Consider the following 16,296-nt stretch of genomic DNA (forward strand, 5'->3'; position numbering starts at 1 on the left):
TGGTTCAATTCAAGTGAAGCTATTAATGTCCTTACCAGTCTGAACTGTTTTGATATGTCACATTATGATTTCAAACCTAATAGCCATAAGATTTGTCCAAGAAAAAAAAAAGAAAGAAAGAAAAGAAAAGAAAAGAAAAGAAAAAAGATAAAAGGAAAGAAAGAAAAGAAAAGAAGAAAGGAAAGGAAAGGAAGCCTAGACTTCCAAGACACAGACAGACAGGCACCAACACAGACAGACAGGCACCAACACAGACAGACAGGCACCAACGTCAAATGCCTTCAGGTCAAGACTTAGGGAGGCAAAGTGTTTCTAAAGACACAACTGTCGAGTGATCACTTAAACTCACTAACCTGTGATTTGCTATTTTTTAAAACTCGTATCCCTAAGTAATCAAATACAGATAAAATGAAAAAGTATTTGACCAAATCAGACTGGCTTATTACAGTTCTAAAACCTTCTGTTGCTTTAGTGAGTGTTTGGTAAAAATAAACCATTATTTATTCCATGAGTTTCATATCAGAGCTCTCAATCCTAGGCAACAACAAGCGAGAGTAAGGATCTAAGGAGCAGCAGTGGATGGAAACATCATCTTACATCTGTAATATATCCTCTATGATCACATAGACCAGACTTTCTCAATCACATCCTATTTAAACAGAATTTTAAATTTGTAGCTTATTTCATAACCCCAAACCGAATCTTTCTCGGTCTATTTACTGCACTAAAATGCACAAATCCTTTCTCCAGCAGTTGTGGCCAATCAACTGGACCTCTTTATCTACCCCACGTCTCAGAGAGACGTGCAAATGAGATGCCCCCTGTTTCATCCTTATTTTCTGTTGAAGTCTTATTTTCCTTTAAGACATGAAATTAGGAACAGCTTAATATACCTATGTTGAACATGGGGCCGATCCTTAAGCACGGCTGCAACAGTATCCTCATGGGTATCAAAGTGCACGTCATCTTCTCCAGGGGCCTTCCCACTGGAGCTGTATTCCCTGGTGATTCTTACAGGCTTCAGTGGAGCAAAGAAATTTATAATGTCTTGGGCATTGGCTTGGAAAGGCAATCCTCTCACGTGGACAAAATGCAGGGAAGGCATAGTTACAAAATCAACAGCCTCTGGAAGTTTTTCTGACATCTCTTCTTAGGCAATTCTATCTCTTTATCACTTTCAAAAGCTGTCATAGGCCGAATATTCCCATTTACTTCATTCATGTTCCTCAAATACTACTTCTGGTTCAGCTATATATTTAGTAGTAGGAGAAGATGCCATTTTCTTTCCTTTATGGGATCCAACGTGTGTTCAAACTTCATTCCTTCTGCTTGGAAATATCTCTATGTATCTGTTACCATTTTTTTGCCTGTGCTTTGGAAGCGCTTGGTTGGCTGTTTCTGGTACTTCAAACTGTACACAGGCTTCCCGTTTTTCTTCTCCCTCTAAAGCCCATCACAAAATAATAGTTACTGTGTTCAGTTCTGCAAAGAAGTCCACAATGTCCTTTTCATTGCAGCTGTAAGAAAGTCCTCTCAGAGGGACCACACCATCACTGAGCACAGACAGGCGAAGGCTTGACCTGCAGGCTCTTCATTAAAGCATCCACATCTTCTTCGTTTATTTCATACACTTTGGCATACCGCTGCCCCATGTACATCTGGTGCTTTTCTAAGGCCTTCTGCACATTCTGCTCATACTCCATCTTCATTAAGGGATCGCCCCTCCATCTCCCATCTCTATTTAGGAGGAAATGTATTCCATTGTCACTGTTTCGGATTCTACAGTCTGAGAAGTTATGAACATCTTCTACAGTGCAGGACCAAGGCAGCCCCTGAGCTCGAATGAGATAAACATCATTCACCTTTTCTCCTAGCTTGGATGGGCTCAATTCGTACTCAGGTAGTAGTGGGAGGTCTTCCAGGTAGGTAGTTTTGGACTCCTGGCTGTAACCCCTCGCCGGACCTGCGGCGGCCGCCAGCGATCACAGAAGCAGTGAGGCGCACAGGGCTGAGTAGGACGAGGCGGAGGATGACCAGACAGGGACGCGACCCGCTAGTCTCCCGGCAGCCGCAGGTCCGAGCTGCAGGCCCCAGGTCTGCGAAGCCTCGGCCCCGGCGCCCGGATGAGCAGCAGCAGACGGCAGCGCCCAGAGACTCCCGACCGGAAGGTGCTGGAGGCGGAGTAGAGGGGCAGGCAGACGGCGCGGGTCCGCTGGCAGCTGCTGCAGTTGCAGCCTTAACTCCGGAGCAACGCCCCTAGCACCCAGCGCGTCTGGGCCACGGGCTCCGAGGGCGGCGCTGCTGCAGTTGCAGCCTTAACTCCGGAGCAACGCCCCTAGCACCCAGTGCGTCTGGGCCATGGGCTCCGAGGGCGGCGCGGACCTGGAGGTTGCCGCTGTGGCGCTAGCGGAGGGGAAGTGGAATCCAGGACAGGGAGGGGACACGGGGCACCACATAACATTCTTGATATGTATTATTTTAGTCACTGTTCTAGTGCTATGGAAGAGATACCATGAACATTTTATTGGAGGGCAGCCCACAGTTTCAAAGGGTTAGTCTACTATCATCAAGACAGGGAATATGGTTGAATGCACAGCACTGGGGTAGTAGCTGAGAGATACATCCTGATCTCCAGGCAGAGAGGAACTAGATCTGTCGTAGGTTTTTGAAACCTCAGAGTTCATCCCCAGTGACACACTTCCTCCAACAAAGCCACTCCTATTCCTTCTAGTCCTTTCAAACATCTCCAGTTTTTTAATGACTAAACATTCAAATATATGTGCTTATGGGGGTCTTTTTTTATATAAAATAACTTCTACTTACATATCTACAGAACATAACTGTCTTTTTAGAACAATAAAGTTTACAAATAACGGCATTACGTCTTTTGTCAAAAACTTCAAGCAAATCACTTGCATTTAGAATAATATGGTGGTAGAGAGTAGATATTAATATGTTTGCCTGTTTCTTAATTATTTATCAACAATTAGACTTTTAAGTCATAATTGGTTACCTGCTAAGATACAAGTGATCAGGAGGAGAAAAAAAATCAATAAAAAGAAAAGACTTTTAATTACATCTTCTTGAAGATTTATAAAAAAATAAATTTTTGCAACATTCTTATATCATCCTAGACCTTTCTATGTAATAAACTAGGTACATTGATTATGTTTTTTCCCCAACATTTGTTTTGAGGCTATAATAGCACAGTTTATTGACTGACTTGATTTTCTACAGGATGTTCTTGTATTCTTTATACAATAAATTACATCTTTCATAAAATTGGTTTATTGTAGACAATAGGCAGCAGTTATAAAATAAATATTATATGGAGATAAGTAGTAGTTGATGACAGTAATAACCCAAGTAATATTAAGAAAAAAGTCTATTCAGAACACAATTTTTTTAAGTTACAAAAATGGCATTGAAAGACAATGTGATTTATTTCCATGAGTTAGTAACATTAATCACATGAAATATATGAATATTTGTGAGATTTTTCAACTAATTTATCCATCTTCATTTATAACAAAGACGGTAATCCATATATTTTACCCTAAGACCCAGAATGAGAAATGTGCTCATAGCAGTTTTCAATGAACTATCATCACTCTTAGATTTGCCGAGTCCATTCCTCTTTTGTTTGGAATGCTGAAAACTGACCACAATTTTATCAATATATAAACATGAAAATTACCTAGATGTGATTTTTTTCCAGTTGAAATACTGACCACTTCATAATGCATTCAACACAATTTTTTAATCTTAGGCACATTTACAACTTCTGTGAAAATATTTCGTATGTACAGACATGAGCACCTTCAGAGAAGAAAAATTATTTTCCAGGGCTGGGAAAACTTAGTTGATAGAGTGCTTGCCTAGCACTCTACAACTGAAGACATGGTCTACACCCAGCACGGCATAAAAATGGGCATGGTGGTACGCTCCTGCAATTCTAACATTTGAGAGTAGAGACTAGATAGAGGATCACAAAGTTGAAGAACATCCTCACCCTCATATATAATTTCAGACCAGTCAGGGACACATGAAACCCTGTCTTACAGGAAAATAAACCTGCAGCTTAATTTGTGGAGTCTAAGTAAATGCTCACTCAATCAACCCCGTTCTTCTGTTGTGTGTAGTATTATGAACACACTTTTCCAGGGACTGTGGGTGGGCTACCAACCTCTCCCAGCTCCCTTTTGTCCCACCTGGTTTAGCTCCAGGATTGATCGCAATCAGTTCCAACCCAGCTTCCTTTTCTAACTGTCTTTGCTTCAGTTCGGCTCCAGGATCAGCTGCGGCCAGCCCCAACCCAGCCTCTCTCTCTTCCTACCTTTGCTCCAGGAGGGGTTGCATTACCAGCCCACTCCCAAGACCCTAGGAACTGCAGATAACAGACACACAGACAGCTGTATTATTTTAGAACTTGTCAGCTAGGCACAATTGCTGGATGCAGAATCTCCTGCCTGGAAAGGCATGCCCTCATCAATTATTATCTCTGTTTCTCCTTCTGCCCTAAACGTTAGTGGCTTGTATCAACTAGCCCACACCAACCTCCTTGGCCCCTACCCATAGTGGAGGCTGCAGTCACTAGCTGCCCTAAGACTTTGCATAACTTCTGCTTTCTTCTCATTTTAAGGCATGGCCAAAAAGGCCCTTCTCTCTTTCCCTGCATCCCTTTTCCTCTTGGGATCAGAAAGTCCCTCTTGTCCCATCTGCCCAGCAATTGGTTCCTGGACTTCTTTATTGACAAATCAAGAACCAATTAAGGAACTAGACCATAGTACCAGCCCCTTCCCTTACATTCCTCTACTCAACACCATCCAGGAGCTGGCATGAACCAGCAAGGCTGAGCATCTGCCATTAAGACAACTTGATCTACAAAACTTAAAATATTTTGTGGAAAAATATGGAAAATGAACTAATGTGTCAATCTGTGAGGTTTTTCTAGTTTGAACCAGGAAAACCTATTAAGAGAAATAAGACCCAGAGAAATAGACTGACATAGTTTCTTAACTACATAAAGTTCAGATATGAAAATCATGACTTGTCAACCTACTTTGCCTATGGACAAAAATGTATGCTAATTTGCAGATTCTACTGTAGGAACACAAAAATCTTCAGATCTTTGGCTTTCCAAATTGCAAAATTGAATCTTATTTTTAGAACCTAAGATTTTTTTTTTTCATGTAGAAGCAAGTGGTTTTTTTCTAATGTAGGTATAGAATTCTGTCTTTCAGGTGGCCTTAGAATATTGCACTTGGCAAAAAAAATGTCAGTCTAGCCTCGAGAAAAAAGATGTGAAATATCTCCAACAAATGAGTTCCTTCAAAGGCCATCTGAAGTGAGAAATGCTACGAGTGATGTTCGTGCTTACTGGATGAAAAATATAAAGATAGCACACTAGTTTCATCTGAGAAGGCAGAGCTTTGCATTGACACAGCAGACATTTGGTCAACCAATTGCTGTTTTTTTTTTTTTTTTTTTTAAACAACAGATGTAATTTTGAATAATTAACTGTCACCATTGGAGAGAAAATGTTCTTGGGCACAAGAGCTATGATCTCTACTTGTTGTGGAAAATATTAATAAAACTCTCCCACAAACTCTCCTGGCCTGCCGGACCACGCTCTAGTTCTAGTACTGGCTGGCCACATCACTATGTCCCAGCGGGGTGCTGCTATCCTCTCCCAGCTAGCAAGATCATCTTGCTTACATGCAACGCCCCATGCACGCAGCAATCAGTCATCTAGCACCTAGTTACCTGGTAGAAACATGACTCCTAAGGCTTAATTATCCAATCAGGTTTATATATCAATAAGATCACAATTTACAAGATGCCAATACAATAATTTCAGAGCCAAATGATAAAGACAATGTTTTAACCCAATTATTCTAACCTTGTGAAAACCTTAACTACTTGTGGCTGTTGAAAACCAAGTGGCGTCTAGACTGTCCTCCTGTTCATCGCCTCCATGATGATTTCACCCTGCTTCTACTCTGCTGACCTCCAACCTCCTCTCTCCTAAACTTCTAGCTCCACATCTCTATTCCTGTCCAATCACAGACCTGTCACTGCCCTAATATGATTGGACAGAGAAAATGCTGCAACATCTATTGGCCAAAAAGATATGTTCCCTCTACTTATTTTTTTTATATTTATTTTTTGGTTTTTCGAGACAGGGCTTCTCTGTATAGCCCTGGCTGTCCTGGAACTCACTCTGTAGACCAGGCTGGCATTGAACTCAGAAATCCACCTGGCTCTGCCTTTCTTTATTTACATTTCAAATGTTATCCCATTTCCCAGTCATCTCCTGGAAACCTCCTATCCTATACCCCTGCTTCTATGAGAGTGTTCCCCCACCCATCCATCCACTCCCACCTCTTGGCCCTCCAATTCCCCTACACTGGGACAACAAGCCTTTACAGGATCAAGGGCCTCTCCTCCTCCTGATGACTGACAAGGCCAACCTCTGCTATATATGCAGCTGGAGCCATGGATCCCTCCACGTGTACTCTTTAGTGTGGTTTAGTCCCTTTAGATCAGCCTGGTGTCTCCTCAGGAAATTGGACCAAGTATTACCTGAGGACCCAGCTATACCACTCCTGGGTAAAAGATTCTCCAATATATAACAAGGACACATTCTCCACCATGTTCATAGCAGCCTTATTTATAATACCCTCTATTTATTTTTAATTATTAATTATGTTTAAATTACCAGAGAGCTCTGGGGGATCTGGTTGGTTGATATTGTTGTTCTTCCTGTGAGGTTGCAAACCCCTCCAGCTCCTTCAGTCTTTTCTCTAACTCCTCCATTGGGGGATCCCATACTCAGTCCAATGGCTGGCTGTGAGCATCGGCCTGTATATTTATCAGGCTCTGGCAGAACCTCTCAGAAGACAGTAATATTAAGCTCTTGGTGGCATGTACTTCTTGGTATCCATAATAGTATCTGCTTTTGCTGACTGTAAATGGGACAGATCCCCAGGTGGGGCAGTCTCTGGATGGCCTTTCCTTCAGTCTCTACTCCACACTTTGTCTCCATATTACTCCCATGAGTATTTTGTTCCCCCTTCTAAGAAGGACCAAAGCACCCACTCTTTGGCCTTTCTTCTTCTTAGGCTTCATGTGGTCTGTGAATTGTATCTTGGGTATTCTGAACTTTTGGGCTAATATCAACTTATCAGTGAGTGTATACCATGTATTTTCTTTTGTGATTGGTTATGTCACTCAGGATGATATTTTCTAGTTCCATCCATCTGCCTAAGAATTTCATGAATTCATTGTTTTTAATAGCTAAGTAGTACTCCATTGTGTAAATGTACTACATTTTCTGTATCCACTCCTCTGTTGAAAGACATCTGGTTTCTTTCCAGCTTCTGGCTATTATAAATAAGGAGAAAATAGCAACCAACAGATTGAGAAAAGATCTTTACCAATTCTATATCCAATAGAGGACTAATATCCAGTATATACAAAGAACTCAAGAAGTTAGATTCCAAAGAATCAAATAACCCTATTACAAAATAGAATACAGAGCTAACATAGAATTCTCACTGAGGAATATTGAATGGCTGAGAAGCACCTAAAGAGATGTTCAACATCCTTAGTCATCAGCAAAATGCAAATCAAATCAACCCTGAGATTCCCCTCACACCAGTCAGGATGGCTAAGATCAAAAACTCAGGTGACAGCAGATGCTGGTGAGGATGTGGAGAAAGTGGAACACTCCTCCATTGTTGGTGGGATTGTAAGCTGGTACATCCACTCTAGAGATCAGCCTGGTGGTTCCTCAGAAAACTGGACTGAGTATTACCTGAGGATCCAGCTATACCACTCCTGGGTAAAAGATTCTCCAATATATAACAAGGACACATTCTCCACCATGTTCATAGCAGCCTTATTTATAATACACTCTATTTAATTTTAATTATTAATTATGTTTAAATTACCATTTTATTTGGATAAAATGGCTCTTTGGAGTTTTCCCGAAAATTTCTATGTAGAGTGTCATCAGTTAGAATGATTTGTAACAAAAATGTAATCATTGTAGAAGGCTCTTATGGAATAAAGATTGAAGAGAAGAAAGGTAGTTTAGCATGGTGTTCTAATTTATTTCTAGTGCTATAACAAAGACTATGACCAAAAGCAGCTAAGAAGAGGAAAGGATTCATCTGCTTTACACTTCCAGGTCATAGTCCATCATTGAAGAAAGTCAGGGCAGGAACTTAAAGCAGAAAACAGGAGGAATCTTGCTTGTTTGCTTAATGGCTCACTTGCTCATACTTGTTATATAGTTTGAGACCCCCTGGAAAAAGAATGGTGACATCAAAAGTGAACTGGTCTTTCCTGAATCAAATAACAGCCAATGTAGCTCTTCCCATCTCATGCCCACACGTCAAACTGATCTAGAGAATCTGTCAATCAAGGCTTCCCCCTAAGATGACTCTAGGTTATATCGATTTGGCAAAGGTGACTAGGACATACAATCAGGTCATTGACTTGGAGATAATACCAATGTCTGATAATTGTTGTCCTTGATTTGCATTTAGCATATAATTTGGAAGCCCCACATGCTTTGGGTCATTCTACTCTCACAGAAGTTGGAACATGCAGTGCTGTTAACCACATTACATTTAAGAAACCAAATGAAGCAGATAATTTAAAGTGGCATGACTAAATAAATGGCAGAGTTACTTAGTCTGGCAAATTTTGCTTTTGAACCTGTGCACTTAATGCCTCACTAATATTTCTGAAATTATCACAGATTCAGTGGCTGGGAACAGATTTTCAAATCTCTGTTACTGGCTACAGCATATTGTCAGAAAAGACTCTTGGTCTTTCTTGGCTCTTGTCCTACCCTTAAAGGCAACCAACTATATGTTGAAGAGGATTTGGAATAGGATTAATATTAGAGTGGTTATATGATTAATGATCTAAACGGTGACCCTTTCTAAAGCTAAATGAGAAACAGTTGATAATCACCAGGAAACTGATATAAATTAGATTGTCATATGTGAGCTAGGACATATAACTAGGATGACATAGGTCATCCTCATAGGATATGTTTCAGCCTCAAAGAAAGACACTGTGTGTCTGTGTCTGTCTGTCTGTCTGTCTGTCTGCCTACCTTTCTTTCCTTCTGCCTCTCTTTTCTTCTCTCTCTGGTGAAATAATTGCATGTCCTATATACATTGAATGTTAATTTACGTATGTTACTATGCATGATTGTTTTCACAAACTCATATGCCTTTATTGTATGGGCAGTTTTGTGGATAATCTTAACTGATCTTGACAGTTGCTTTATATATGATGATGAAATTTAACCTAATCGCTCCATAATGCCATTTCATATGAATAATTATTTTCAAACAGGTTATCTAATTTGGTAAGGATGATGAATCTATTAAAAACTTTTTGATTAATTGATTTTTCTTTCATGTGTATGAGTATTTTGCCTTTACATACAACATATGCAAACAGTACCCACAAAGACCAGAAGAGTGCATCTGATCAACTGGAACTGGAGTTACATATGACTGTGGCCTGTCATGTAGGTGCCAGAAACTCAAAGTGGGACCTCCACGTAAACAGTACTTTTACTGAGCCATCTCTTCATTCCCAGACTATTTTTAAAAGTATAGATTCTATATGGTAACTTTTTAGTTCTTTCAAGAATTACTATGAATATGAAAAGGACTGGTTTAAAATTATAAATAATAAAATTTATAGATGAATTCATTTTTCCTATATATTTAATGATTCTCCCAAGTTCTTGAAGTCATATGTGGTAGGTATCCAGGAGATTACCCAGAAAACAAGCAAGCAAATGGGCAGTCAAGAAAACTTCAGCTAGAGATATAGAGCTATGATAGCATTACATCGTGAGTTGGTAATATCTGGGGAGTAGTGGGAAGATGGATACATTAGATTTTGTTATTGGGGAAAGGGATGTTTGTTTGACCTGGGATATCAATGACAAACATAGGCCTTAGATGGGAATGAAAGCTGGAAGCAGGCTCTTATGACTGGAGCCCAACAATGAAAGGAAGGCAGCAGGAGGGGAAACAACAGGAGGATGAAAGAGAGTGAAGGTAGGAGAGTTCAGGCAGAAAAGGCAGTGAAAGCACAGTGAAAGGCTGACTCATGACACGACGCATCTCTAGACTCACCAGAAGGCCAGATTTTAGCATGTCTGAGACTGCCCTCACAGAGGACATTTTAATGTCTAGCAGGGCTTAGGCCTTACCTGTGTTTTTCTTTACACAGATGGAGCAGGACAGGCCCTGTAGAATGAATAGGGAAACAGTCAGCTCCTCACTATTAGCCATGGTATGACTGTTTACTCTACCTTAGCTATAACAATATAAGTCTGGCCTCTCATCACCACTGTATCTTGGGATGAGAAGATAAGAGAGAAAGTATCAAAATTTGTTTTTTTGTTTCTTGACATTTTCATTTCCTGTGACTCTTTTTGGTATAAAGGCTCATTAGTATTGCTTCTCAAAAATAAAATGAATTTTCAAAGCTCTTCCTACTAAGAAGCAAGGTTTTCGAAAACTATCAGAGTGGCTAGTAATATTTCATGGCAAGTCCTTTTGAATGCCTTTGGTTACTGAGTGGGCAGGTACAGCAGCCCTTCTTATCAACTCTGAATTGGCTGGCCACCCTTGCATCAGATGCACAAACTGGAGAGCTGCCTCCAAAACATAATGAATCAAATAAAAGAACAGCTTTTCTGGGAGGGGAAAGGGCTGTAACCATTGAAGTTTGTCATTTTAAATTTGCTGAATTGATGTGGGCAAAAGGAGAGAGAAATGGCTTATTTCAGTTTCCCCATTATCATCCTAGTGGGGTAATCAAATGAAGCACAGATGAGGACTAGCCTTTTGATACAGAGACTTAATTATGCAGGATGTAATAAATACAACAGAGGTCACTGTTTTCTCTTTATGAGAGATAATCTCACAACCAAGACATCTTTCCTCTGGGTGATGAGGACTCTTCCTGCACTCAGGCTTGTGCAACACCAAGTCTCAACCTCCAAATAATTTAAAAAAAAATTTTTATAATTGTTATGTCTCCCTGTATGTAAATGCATCATGTAGTTGCAGTGAGCTCCTGGAAATGGAGCCAAAGATGGTTTTGATAATCCCTGAGAGTTCCTGGATCTGGTCTTAGGTCCTTTGCAAGAACAGTTACTCACCTCTCTACGTCAGTTTTAAATATATTTCAAGACACCCATCAACGAAAAATACTTTTTTTTTTTTTTTTTTAAAGAATTACTTTTTTTTTTTTTTCCTTTTTCCTCCATGTTCTGACTTTCTGGTCGGTTTCATGCACCAAGTTGATGCACCATCATGAAGTCAGGCAGGAAGGGGGAGGCTTAGATGTAGCTTACTGGAGTATTTTTAAGAGTTCTAGTGAGAAATGAGATAATATAGCGCAGGGAGCATAATAACGCATGCTGATATTACCTCAGCGCTTAGCGAATCTAGTACAACTGAAAGGTCAATTCTCCAGCAGGTTATCAAGGTTCCGCTTGTCACAGGAGAAACATTCGATCTGCGCCTGCTCTGTTGGCATAGTAACGCCCTCTGGCTACTATTCTGAAATCCAGATTTGTTTTTCTAAATTACGACAGACGTAAACCGAGGTTTCCTGAGGCGCCCTTGCTTTACGACGGTGACAACTATGGCGGCGTTCGGTGTAAGATTTGAAAGTGCTAGCAGTATCGAAGAACGAAAAGAACAGACCCGTATATCCAGGGCCGAGGTCTTACGCCAGGTATCCCGGCTTTGGAGAATTTTCTTTCTTCTTTTTAAAAACTCGGGTTGTACTGAGGGCTTTTGCATGCTAGGTAATCGCTTTCCGAGAGTATCTATCTTTAGTTCTATCTTTAGTATCTATCTTTAGTATCTATCTTTAAATGCTTTCGTTTTTTAAATCTTAGGGTCTCGGAATGTTATTTAAAGTTGTAGGACTTGAAAATACTGGGAGGTAATCCACCCGCTCCTCTCGTCACTTCGATGTCTCACCTTGCCTGATTTTGGTCTCTTCCCAAGGCAGTTGTCTCTTAAATGTACTGACGGGCTCCGCTTCTCTCTGCAGAGAGATTGATTGGTTTCCTTCCAATTTCCTTAGCTTTTAAGCCACTTATTCTTGACATTTCCGCCGCCTGGATTGCTCAGGTTCTCTGTCCAGTGTCACTTCTGAGGACTCTTCTTACCAGTTAAGTCGAAGCATGAGTCATTGCTCGAGCTTATTGGGAAGAAGGACACATTTGAATACATTGGTGATTCCTCCGTGCGTCTCCTTTCAACTCCAGGCTTAGGCTAGCCTTTACTGATTGAAACACTTTTTAGCATAAGAGACTCAGAATATGTGCTCTCCCCACCCCAGGTTTGGGAAACAGAATTCTCATTAACATTGAAATGTACGGAATTTATAAAAAACGGAAAAAGTAAATTATTGAATTATCTTTCAAGTTATTCCTGATTGTGACAGTGAAAAAGATGAATTTGTAGTTGAACAACGGAATGTTCCTTGACTATGTTTTGCTTTTTTTATGATAAAAAAATTTTAAATAAGTTTAAATGCATATAAAGAGTAGAAAAGAAATAGGAAGAATGAGTAATGGCTTCAGTCACATTTTAAGGGGATGGATGAGCAGTTAGTCTTGGTCAGATGAACCATCATGAATATTGGCTGATTTCAAAATAGATATAATGAATGCTCATCATGACTGTCTGTCTGATATTTTAAACAGTTTTTGGAAGAAACTCTTTGTAAGCTGTGAAGAATTTTATACAAATCTACATACAGTTTGATAAGGACCAAAGTCAGCTTTGGAATTTGAGAGATGGATGAGAAAGCAGAAAAAACTTCTATTGTATTATTACTATTGTTGACTGCTGACTAGAAATTAGCCATATGGTTCTTTCTTTTTAATAGGGTAACTTTTTCTGAGTCAATTGTATTGGGGTACAGGTACTGTCTGTGTGGGAGACATGGAAAAAAGTCAGCTTTATAACTTTTGCGAAAGTCTAAAGAGCTAACTGCAGGGATGATGAAGGTTAAAGTGATTCAGTCCTATTTGAGACAGGGAGAAAAGAGGACATGTTGGTCCTGGAGTGGATACTGTGTGTGGTTTGTACCCAGATTTACTGAAGATTGGTAGTCCCAAAGGAAAGTATTGATAATTTTTTTATTAATCATTTGTTTATATTTCAAAAGTTATTCCCCTTCCCAGTCTCCTCTCCACAAACCCTCCCACTCCTACCCCTCCCCTTTGCCTCTAAGAGGGTGCTTCCCTTCCCATACACCCACTCCTGCCTCACCCCTCTAGCATCACCCTTTTCTGGGGCATCATGCCTCAACAGGACTAAGTGCCTCCCCTCCCACTGATGCCAGATGAGGCACTCCTCTGTTACATATGTAGTGGGAGTCATGGACTGGCCAATGTATATTCTTTGGTTGGTGGGTTAATCCCTGGGAGCTCTGAGGGGTCTGGTTAATTGATACTGTTTTCTTCCTATGGAGTTGCAATCCCCTTCTGCTCCTTTATCCCCCTAACTCTTCCATTGGGGTCCCCAGGCTCAGGCCCATGGTTAGTTGTGAGTATCTGCATCTGTCTTAGGTGCTGGCAGAGCCACTCAGAGGACAGCCATACCGGGCTCCTGTCTGCAAGCACATCTTGGCATTAGCAATAGTGTCGGGGTTTGGTGTCTGTGGATGAAGTGGATCCTACAGTGGGAGGTCTCTGGAAGGGCCTTTCCTTCAGCCTCTGCTCCACTCTTGTCCTGATACTTCCTTTAGATATGGACAATTCTGAGTTAAAATTTTATAGATGGAGGGGGGTAGCCCCATTCCTCCAATGGGGGCCATGTCTATCTACTGGAGGTGGTCTCTTCAGATTCTATCTCCCTGCTGTTGGGTATTTTGTCTAATGTCATCCCTGTTGGGTCCTGGGAGCCTCTGGTGTTGGGGACTTTCTACTGCTTCTCCAAGTTCCCCACCCCCACTGGTACTTATTTCTTTTCTTTTCTTTTTTCTTTCTTTCTTTTTTTTTTTTTTTTTTTTTTTTTTTTTTTTTGGTTTTTCGAGACAGGGTTTCTCTGTGTAGCCCTGGCTGTCCTGGAACTCACTCTGTAGACCAGGCTGGCCTTGAACTCAGAAATCTGCCTGCCTCTGCCTCCTAAGTGCTGGGATTAAAGGCTTGCGCCACCACTGTCTGGTACTTATTTCTGTTCCTTCTCCTTGGCCTATGGACTTCTCTCCTTTCTCTTCCCATACCTGGTCCTGCCTCTGCCACTCCCTTCTTTCCTTCCCCTCCCCTTTTCCACCCTGGACCCTCCCTCCCTCTGCCTCCTGTAATTATTTTGTTTCCCCTTCTAAGTGGGTTTTAAGCATCCACACTACACTCTGCTTCTTGTTAAGCTTCATATGGTCTGTGGGTTGTATCATGGGTATTCTGAGCATTTGGGCTAGTATCCACCTTATCAGTAAGTACATACCATGTATGTTCTTTTGGGTCTCACTCAGGATTATATTTTCTAGTTCCATCCATTTGCCTACAAAGTTTGTGAAGTTGTCATTTTAATAGCTGGGTAGTATTCCATTGTGTAAATGTACCACATTTTCTGTATTCATTCTTCTGTTGAGGGACATCTGGGTTGTTTTCAGCTTCTGCCTATTAGAAGTAAGGCTGCTATGAACATAGTGGAGCATATGTCCTTGTTATGTGCTGGAGCATCTTTTGGGTATACACCCAGGAGTGGTGTAGCTGGGTCTTCAGGTAGAGCTATTTCCCATTTTCTGAGAAACCACCAGATTAATTTCCAAAGTGGTACCAGCTTGCAATCCCACCAGCAGTAGAGGAGTGTTCCTCTTTCTCCACATTCTCGCCAGCATGTGCTGTCACCTGAGTTTTTGATCTTAGCCATGCTGATTGGTGTAAGGTGGAATCTCAGGGTCATTTTGATTTGCATCTTCCTGATGACTAAGGAAGTTGAACATTCCTTTAGGTGCTTCTCAGTCATTTCCTCAGTTGAAAATTCTTTGTTTAGCTTTTTACTCCATTTTTTAATTGGGTTACTTCGTTTTCTGAAGTCTTAACTTCTAGAGTTCTTTGTATATCTTGGTTATTAGCCCCCTATTGAAGGTAGGGTTGGTAAAGATCATTTCCCAATCTGTAGATTGCCCATTTGTCCTATTGTCAGTGTCCTTTTCCTTACAGAAGCTCTTCAGTTTCATGAGGTCCTATTTGTCAATGTTGATCTTAGAGCCTGAGCCATTGGTGTTTTGTTTAGAAAAATTTCCCCTGTGCTGGTGTGTTCCAGGCTCTTTACCACTTTCTCTTCTATTAGAGTCACCATATCTGGTTTTGTTTGGAGGTCCTTGATCCATTTGGAATTGAGCTTTGTACAAGGAGATAAAAATAGATCAATTTTCATTCTTTTACATGCACACTTCCAGTTAAACCAGCACCATTTGTTGAAAATGGTGTCTTTTTTCCACTGTATGTTTTTGACTTCTTTGTTAAAGATCAAGTGACCATAGGTGTGTGGGTTTATTTCTGGGTCTTCAATTCTGTTCCATCTATCTGCCTGTCTCTATACCAATGCCATGCAGTTTTCATCAGTATTGATCTGTAGTATGGCTTAAGGTCAGGGCTGGTGATTTCCTTAGAAGTTCATTTATTGTTGAGAATAGTTTTTACTATCCTGGGTTTTTTGTTTTCCCATATGAAGTTGAGAATTACTCTTTTCATGTCTTTGAAGAATTGTGTAGAAATTTTGATAGGGAATGCATTGAATCTGTAGATTGCTTTTGGTGAGGTGGCCATTTTTACTATGTTAATCCTATTGATCCATGGTCATGAGAGATCTTTCCTTCTTCTGAGGTTGTCTTCAATTTCTTTCTTCAGACAGCTGAAGTTCTTGTCATACAGATCTTTCTCTTGCTTGGTTAGAGTTACTTGAAGATACTTTATATTATTTGTGACAATTGTGAAGGGTGTTGTTTCCTTAATTTTTTTCTCAGCCCATTTATTCATTGTGTAGAGAAAGTCTACTGATTTGTTTGAGTTAATTTTATATCCAGCCACTTTGCTGAAGTTGTTTATCAGGTGTAGAAGTTCTCTGGCAGAATTTTTGGGGTCGATTATGTATATTATCATATCATCTGCAAATAATGAAACCTTGATTTCTTCCTTTCCGGTTTGTATCCCTTTGACCTCCTTTTGTTGTCTAATTGCTCTTGCTAGAACTTCAAGTACTATGTTGAATAAAT

At 40.5% G+C, this 16,296-nt stretch overlaps 1 protein-coding gene and 1 pseudogene across 1 annotated transcript in view; one reads left to right on the forward strand and one right to left on the reverse strand.

Moving 5' to 3' along the window:
- Positions 1-580: 580 nt before the first annotated feature.
- LOC116074210 lies at positions 581-10,334 on the reverse strand (annotated as a pseudogene).
- A 1,320-nt stretch (positions 10,335-11,654) lies between these two features.
- Cwf19l2 (CWF19 like cell cycle control factor 2) overlaps positions 11,655-16,296 on the forward strand; it is a 64,375-nt gene continuing 59,733 nt past the window's right edge. The window contains exon 1 of the mRNA XM_031346424.1: positions 11,655-11,790. Within this exon, the coding sequence (XP_031202284.1) occupies positions 11,698-11,790 (93 nt within the window). The 5' untranslated portion in view covers positions 11,655-11,697. The remainder of the gene's footprint in view (positions 11,791-16,296) is intronic.

Source organism: Mastomys coucha, unplaced genomic scaffold (genome assembly GCF_008632895.1).
Source record: "Mastomys coucha isolate ucsf_1 unplaced genomic scaffold, UCSF_Mcou_1 pScaffold24, whole genome shotgun sequence".
Taxonomy (NCBI): Eukaryota; Metazoa; Chordata; class Mammalia; order Rodentia; family Muridae; genus Mastomys; species Mastomys coucha.